Consider the following 8,353-nt stretch of genomic DNA (forward strand, 5'->3'; position numbering starts at 1 on the left):
AGTATTTAAAAACTATGAATTTATAATAATTACAAAAAACAGAAAGTTCATTAGTGAAATATTCAACAAATTCCTAGGTTCAATTTTCAGTTGGCGTTGTTGTAGCGATTCGTTTATCGCGCAATTTTTGCGTCACACAAACTTTCTCGGCCACTTGTAATAATTATGCATTGCCAAATTTGGTTCTCCATTGTCAAGTAAGGATCGATGGTGACGTCACCTAAGCATAAAAAAGAAAGGATTTCGTCAGTTTTATGCATATATTAATTTGTGAGATATTCTATTCGCCGCGCGAGCGCACTTTTCGTAGACTAGTTGGAATACTTTCTTTAACTTGCGGAATTGATGATAACTTTTTATCTTCGTTATTTTTAAAATGAAGCAAAAACGAAAGTTCAGAAAGTTGCGTATTTCCAGTGAGTAAACGATTCTGACAATTAACAAAATTGATGATGATGATTTTTTTTCGGTCAGGCAAATGTCTCGTATTGGGGGTTCTAGTCTTGACCCCTAAGCCTACGCGAGATTGAAGCGTTTGGGTCAACGAGACAAAACTCCAAAAAAGGTGGTGTTTTGACGAAGCGCTTCCGTGTGATCGAAATATCGCTGTTTGTGACGCACTGCTAAAAAATGAGAGTTTTATGTAATTTAAATTTACACAAGAATGATTTAAGTCCTTAAAAAATTATAATGTCCAATCTTAAATTTAACCACAAAAAATATTTTGTCCAAGAAACCTACCTGAACTTTTCTAAGACGATGTTACCGCACATGTCATAGAATCTTGAAAGCTCTATTCAATCTTAAAGAAATTAAAATCTGTAAGAAAAATCTGTAAGATTTATATTAACCCCCTTCAAAAATTCTCCAATTGCAATCGGCGAAACCAGTCAAATGAGAGACTTTAGTTTTTAGAGACTTTTTGCGAAGCGAATTTATGAGCGAAGCAGTTTTGCTACATTGTGTGCACGTACCTTTAATTTCTATCCCATGCGAAAATTTGCTATAAAATTTGCTATATAAATCCCATCTTCAAAGCGATGATTTTGTCAAAATGACCTTGAAGGCTTTGGGTTAAAGCCACAGAAATTTTCTCAGTTTGGTAGCTAGGACTGCGAAAAATGCCTTTTTAAAATGGTGTACCCTAGCAGTGAACAGGAAAAAAATACCAGAAACCGAAACACAGATTTAAATCTGAAGTTGATCAAATTGCCGCGCGGGCGCAAGCATCTAAACAGTGGCTCTTCGGTTTTAAATGTATATTTTGCTATTAAATGGAAAAAAATAGTTTGAAAGATGACAGAAAAGATCATCATCATTCCTTGACTTTTAAAAATGAGAAGTGTTTGCAACCTCGTCCCCGTGTATCCCAGGCTTTATTTACGTGTTACTGATTGACGCCAGAGAATATTATTATCTAGCGCTATCAGTAAGAATAAAAAAGCTGATAATACGCAGGTTGAAGTGTTTGCACGTGTGTTTGCTGGTCGCGCGGGCGGGAGGAGTGCTCTTTTTAAAGTTTATCTGATTTATTCTGATGGTGGATTGGCGACCGCCCACGCTAAAGCTCTGAAGAAAGGCCAATTTCCCATCGGAGAGGAATGATAGTTGGCCTTTGATGTGCTACATCCTCAGTTGGGTTCAACAGTCCTTTCCTGTAAACGTAGAAATATTTCAGTTGGACCCGCCAATCCCAGAAAATGAGGGCTGGGTTATCAGACCTCCTGCTGCAAAATTCTTGACGCGGTCTCGCAAATTCCGCAATGTAAACCTTCCAGATGTTGAAAATGTTTCCGACCTTCAGATAGAGCTTTAGTGTGTCGGATGAAAATTTCACCATCTGAGTGCCAGATAACTTTTAAAGTGAACTAAACTTACTTTGCAAAACCAAGTGGATATTCAATGATAAAGAGGTACGGAGGTAATCAAATTTGGCGAATTTTTCAAGAAAACAAATCAAAACTGGCCAAGAACCAACAACAAGCCATCTTTTATAGATTTTTACTTTTGTTTACTTTTGATGATTTCGACATTCAGACACAGACGATTCGAATAAAAATGTTCGAACGTTCGACGAATATCATTCGATTTTTTAAGGCACCATTTACATTAGAAGAACTAGAATGAAAGAAAGATCGTTGCGCGAGGTGCAGAGAGTTGCGCCGTCGAGGTTTATGTGGTGTGTTTGGGGTATTATAAGGCTTAGACCCTTTCTCTTTTGGGGTTTTATCAGAGTGTCTATTATTTTTTTTGCTAGCAACTTGCGAATTGAGGTGGAGTCTGGATCGCTTCGCAACCCTTATACAATATGGCTAGTCTTTTTTTGTGAAAGCTGAAAATATTTTCAAAAATATAACAGTATGGACCTAACTCTTCACACAAAAATTACGGGAAACGCATGTTTGGACTTTGTACCCTATGCTGCACTCAAGCACTTAAGCCAAAGTCCCGCAAAGGCAGGACAAAAATCAGTTTTTTGAAGTTTGCAAAAAAACGCCACATAGAAGATCTTTCAAATTCAGTATGTGAATAGAGCAGTAAAAAATACAACTTTTCTATTTTTCCTTTTTTTTGCAAAAGTTTTAGGAATGAAAATAAAGGGATAATGATAATTGAATACTATCCATTGATGACCCGCGGCACTATTGTAGTAAAGCTAGAATCGCTTCGCTTATTCTTCGCTTGAGAAAATGATTGACAGATTGAATTTTTTCACCCGCGCAGGAGTTCGCGGAGCGTTCTCGGCTCAATCCTCGGACCGCGCTAAAAATGGTAGACTGAGCTGTGATAGACAGTATAGACCTAACTCTTCATACAAAAATTACGGGAAACGCATGTTTGGACTTTGTACCCTATGCTGCACTCAAGCACTTAAAGCCAAAGTCCCGCAAAGGCGGGACAAAAATCAGTTTTTTGAAGTTTGCAAAAAAACGCCACATAGAAGATCTTTCAAATTCAGTATATGAATAGAGCAGTAAAAAATACAACTTTTCTATTTTTCCTTTTTTTTGCAAAAGTTCTAGGAATGAAAATAAAGGGATAATGATGATTGAATACTATCCATTGATGTCCCGCGGCACTATAGCAAAGCTAGAATCGCTTCGCGTACTCTTCGCTTGAGAAAATGATTGACAGATTGAAGTTTTCACCCGCGCAGGAGTTCGCGGAGCGTTCTCGGCTCAATCCTCGGACCGCGCTAAAAATGGTAGACTGAGCTGTGACAGATCATTTCGATGGAAGTTGTTGGAATGTTTACAAGGCTCTTGACAGAAAATCGTTTGTTTTATTGTCAATGATGACAGTGCGGTTATTAATTTTGTTAGATCTGACAAATTAATGTTTGTAAGTGCACTTTATAGTTTTGATTCCCGTTGAAGAATCATATTCTGGTTTTCATGTTATTAGATGCTGTTTTAGAGCTTTAGGTCTACACTGATAGATCATTTCGATGGAAGTTGTTGGAATGTTTACAAGGCTCTTGACAGAAAATCGTTTATTTTATTGTCAATGATGACAGTGCGGTTATTAATTTTGTTAGATCTGACAAATTGATGTTTGTAAGTGCACTTTATAGTTTTTATTCCCATTGAAGAATCATATTCTGGTTTTCATGTTATTAGATGCTGTTTTGGAGCTTTAGGTCTACACTGTATAACACAGCACACACTTTTAGTTTCAGGTTCGGGGGGGGGGGTTGTATAAAAAGAGATGCAAAGTTAAAATTAGAGATCAGGAAAGAATAAAATCATAACAAAAATTCATTATATACCAAGCCATCAGCTAGTTTACACATGCCTTAGATTACCCAACAGATTGCTCAAAAAATGTAGTATAGTTTATCGTAACTATGACGGCCATTATGGATTTCGAATGTTTACAAAGTACGCTAGACTGTTGATTGTGGAAACTAGCCTGGTAAACTTTTGATTTTCCCTCCATCATTTCGGTGACGTATTGTAAAACGATTTGATTGGTTCATTTCAGAGACGCGAGCCAATAGATTTCGTTTTATAAATAGAACCATTTATATTCAATGTTTCATCCAACACCCAAACTAAAGCTAAAGTTGTTCATGCTGTTACAGTGGAAAGACTTGACTGCTGAGTACTTCGAACTCTAAAATTATTGAATTATCATTATCAGAAGTACAATCTTGCTACCATGCCTGACGAAAAAACTACACTCGTTGCTAATGCCAAATTGGCAGAGCAAGCCGAACGATATGAGGATATGGCAGCCGCTATGAAAAAAGTTACTGAAATTGGTGGTAAACTCCAGCAAGAAGAAAGGAATCTTCTATCAGTTGCTTACAAAAATGTTGTTGGTGCTCGACGATCATCATGGCGTGTTATTTCGAGTATTGAACAAAAAACCAAAGAAACAGGAAACGAAAGGAAGCTGGAATTAGCAACAAAGTACAAGGAAAAAGTTGAAAAAGAACTTCAAGATATCTGTAAAGAAGTTTTAGATCTACTTTCAAAGTTTTTGATCCCAAAAGCAACATCGGATGCAGAGAATGAGACCGATGCTGACGAGGCTGAAAAGTTGGTTGAGTCAAAAGTATTCTACTTGAAAATGAAGGGTGACTACTACCGATACCTTGCCGAAGTTGGATCGCCAAGTGATGGTGAGGCATACATCAACGATTCTGAAGCTGCTTACAAGGACGCATTCACTACATGCTCAGATGGTATTAATGAGCGTGGAGTCTTGAAACCAACTCACCCAATCAGATTAGGACTAGCTTTGAATTTCTCTGTTTTTTATTACGAAATTAGAGATGATCATGCGAAAGCTTGTGAAATGGCAAAAAAAGCATTTGATTTTGCCATTGCTGAATTAGACACCTTGAACGAGGACTCTTACAAAGATAGTACTTTGATCATGCAATTATTACGTGACAATTTGACCCTTTGGACCTCAGAAGATCACCAGAATGATGATGACTCTAAATAAAAATGAGATAAAAATGAAAATGAATTTTGACTTCATGGAAGTTGAACATTTGATGGTTTGACAGTGCCCATGAAAACCATAGCATGTGCCAAGGATGTACATTGCTGAGATCTGGGAACAATAATGGAGACTGTTTCCAAAATTGAGGTGACACGCCTCTAGTACGCTTAGGATTTTGAAATTAGACGACCATATTTTTCGATTTGTTCAGATGGATTTATTATAATCTATCAGATTTTTTGAGCTTCTTTCAAACAATTAACATTTTGTTTTTATTTTGTACCATTACAGTATAAGTTTTGAAATTTTTGTGAGTTCTTATTTCAACCTCCAAGTGTGATTCTTTAGAGAATTTTTTTTTGAATTTATTTCCTGTATCTTTTTTGTATGTTAAGTAATTCAATAATTAATTAAGTTTTTAAAAAGTTTCAATATATGTACATTTCTGCTAAAATTAAAGTACTTTTAAACTGAATTGATTTATGTTTACGCCTTCTTTAAAAAATCCAAAGAAAACAGCTAGCTAAAGCTTTTGAGGAGCATATATTGTTTTTAGCGAGAACCAGAGTTAACATTGGGCCTAATGAGTACCGTATTACTTTAACTTTTTCGATTTTAAGAGGGGCGCTTAAAAGAAGGGAGGCGTTTATTCGAAGTAATACGGTATTATGAATAATTTTTTATCATACTTCCATTTAAAATCCCTCCTGATGATTATTTCTTAAAATTCAGTCGTTTTTAACGTTTTTGAGGTTCATGAGTCTTGTTGACCTATTAATTAACAATGATATATGAAAGACTTAGATATTTTGTCATCTTAATAAACAAATCAATGAGTGATTTGCGTTTTTTAATGTTTTCAAAACTTTCTTTTTCATGAGTAGAGTATTGATACAAGAAATAACCTGTTCATAAACATTTCGCAAGTTTTGAAGTGATGAAAAAAGTATCAATGACAGTGAATCCGCAATAGAAGTATTAAGTTGCTTTCTGTTTGTTTGATGAAAAGCTTTAGAGGAAACATCAGGTTAACCCTTATATGGTTAGATACACCACTTCTATCTGTGATGACGTAATGATGACTGATCAGTTCAATCTTCTTATATTACGTCGGTTGTAATGGAACGTGCTACAAACAACATTACAATGCACTTTTCAATAAGTGAATATTGTACTTGAAATTGACGCCTTCTCAAGAAAGGTAATAGTTCGGTAGATTAAGGTTTTTAGACCTACCTCATGTCCGTTCGTTCGTTCGTCTTTTCGTCTGTTACCAGCTCGCTCTTCTCAGGACTGTGGCTCATTATTTTCTTCAGATTATTTGTACAATGACGAACGTGCTAACCGCACTGGGCTCAACTTCAGTGTATTTTAATCATTCGTAGGCCCTAAGTACGAAACAATAAACAAAGCCTCGTATTGATGAGAAACTTGTCCCCATGTCCCAAAAATTAAAATTTTCAAAAAAAAACACCCTCCACTGATCAACCAAGGAACAAATGTGCTAAATTTCAGCCGAAACTCAATAATTTTTTAAGTCTTCAGGCTGCCCCAAAGTTTTAAAATATAAGTAAGGGGACAGACACACACACAGACATTCTCAGATTATAGCTCAACTAAAGTTGAGAATTTGGAACTCAACTCTTTCAGCCTCGTTTTGGTGCTAAAACTCATGTTGAAAAAAATGAAAGAACACCCCCAGATATTCACCCAAGGAACAAGTGTGCTAGATTTCCGTCAAATCTGACAATCTTTGACGTCTCCAGGCTGCCCCAAAGTTTTAGCCTCGTTTTAGCGAAAACTCGCGACCTCGCCCTTAAAAATGAAAAAAACATCCCCAGCTATTCTTTCACCAAATGAACAAGTGCGCTAAATTTCGGACTTCTGAAATTAAAGTTTTTTCAGATTTTTTTCTCATAAAGACAGAAGGCAAGGTTCTCTAAAAAGTAGCTGAAGCTGTATTTTCCGTAAAATTTATTTTGGCCGTAAAATTCGGATTTTCTTATTTGGGGAAATTCTCCTTTTTTTATATTTCTCGCCATTTGTTTGGTATTTTTTTACTTATTACACGTTAGCCTTCAGGTAGGTCCATCAGGATGTAGCTTGTTAACCATGAAAAAATAATGTGGTTGAAATTTGGTACAGAGTTCTTTATGTGGGAAAAGAACCACCAGAGAAACCGTAGTTGATTCGAATTTTTTTGGACCCTTTTTGGGGACACTACAATTTTAGTACCTCCTGCAAACAAGATTTTTAGAAATAAATTTTAAATGTCGATCGAAAGATTATGAAAAGTAGATAACGAAATAACGGGGTCATTTTCAAAATCACGTCAATTTGAGATGACCTGCGAAATTCATATTTCCTTGTGACGTAATCAACTATTTCAAAAAGGATTTATATTTCGAAAACAGACTCAAAAGATGGAAATGTATTAACTGGTATGGTTATACACCCCTGTGTCACAGACCCACTGGCAGTCCAACTGGAAAATTTAGCAAAAATTTCGTCCCCGGTGGCAAAATACCCTGGAATTTCTGCCCCACTGGGAATTTGTGTTTTATTTCATCCCCATTCGTGATCCAATGTTTAAAAATTGCACTCCAAAGCCATCCCCACTGGATTTTTTAACCTTGGAACAGTAAAATTTCCGAAAATTTCTATCCCCATCGAGATTTCAATGGAAATTTTTCCCCTCTGAGGAAAATAGTTTCATCGGGGCTGTAAGATTTAGTTATGTTTAATTATATTATGTTTCCATGGCCAGAACAGGAGATATTTGGGTTTAAAGTTTTTCTGACTCTGGTGTTGAACCAGCAAAGATGATTGATCTTAAGACCCATCATATCTCGTGATCTAGGGGTGATCTTTTAGCCTAGAAATCTAAGCCAGATTTATTCAGTCACTTGGTAAAATTTGATGTCAAATTGTGACTGAATATCTGGCTTAGTACAAGTAAACTCGGTTTCTTATCAACTGACAAAAACGAAATTTTAAATTTTCCCGGGCACGTTTTAGTAAATGCACATCAATTTGTAGGCTCCTATTTCAGAATGGGTGGACTTTTTGAAACAGAATTTTACATGGGTCCCGTCGACGGGAGGGGGGGAATGACCCCCCCTCACTTTTTTTGCTGACCTTATACTTGTACATTAGATAAGCCTTGTCCAAATCAAGGGTGTTTTGAGGGTGTAAAAAGTGAAAAATCTCAAATATTGGACTCCCCACTCCAAATGGCTCGCAGGGGTCCATGATTGTCAATGGGTTAATGATCATTGGTGACCATCCAACACGTTTTCTTCGCCTACCCGCTTTTTATAATTTCATCAAGCTAATTTTTTCATCAATTTCATCAATCCTAAAATATTCTTAACGGTATTCTTAAGACCCAAACTCA

At 36.3% G+C, this 8,353-nt stretch overlaps 1 protein-coding gene across 1 annotated transcript; it reads left to right on the forward strand.

The window, feature by feature from the left end:
- Nucleotides 1–4,027: 4,027 nt before the first annotated feature.
- LOC136810711 (14-3-3-like protein) lies at nt 4,028–5,431 on the forward strand. Its single transcript, XM_067067304.1, has one exon. The coding sequence runs from the start codon at nt 4,162–4,164 to the stop codon at nt 4,954–4,956; it is 795 nt and encodes a 264-aa protein (XP_066923405.1). The 5' UTR covers nt 4,028–4,161; the 3' UTR covers nt 4,957–5,431.
- Nucleotides 5,432–8,353: the final 2,922 nt, after the last annotated feature.

The sequence above is a fragment of the Clytia hemisphaerica genome, unplaced genomic scaffold, assembly GCF_902728285.1.
Source record: "Clytia hemisphaerica strain Z4C2 unplaced genomic scaffold, Clytia hemisphaerica genome assembly, whole genome shotgun sequence".
In the NCBI taxonomy this organism is placed as follows: domain Eukaryota; kingdom Metazoa; phylum Cnidaria; class Hydrozoa; order Leptothecata; family Clytiidae; genus Clytia; species Clytia hemisphaerica.

Bases quoted from the DNA above. Each gene is read 5' to 3' on its own strand.
- LOC136810711 (XM_067067304.1), top strand. From the start codon at position 4,162: ATGCCTGACGAAAAAACTACACTCGTTGCTAATGCCAAATTGGCAGAG.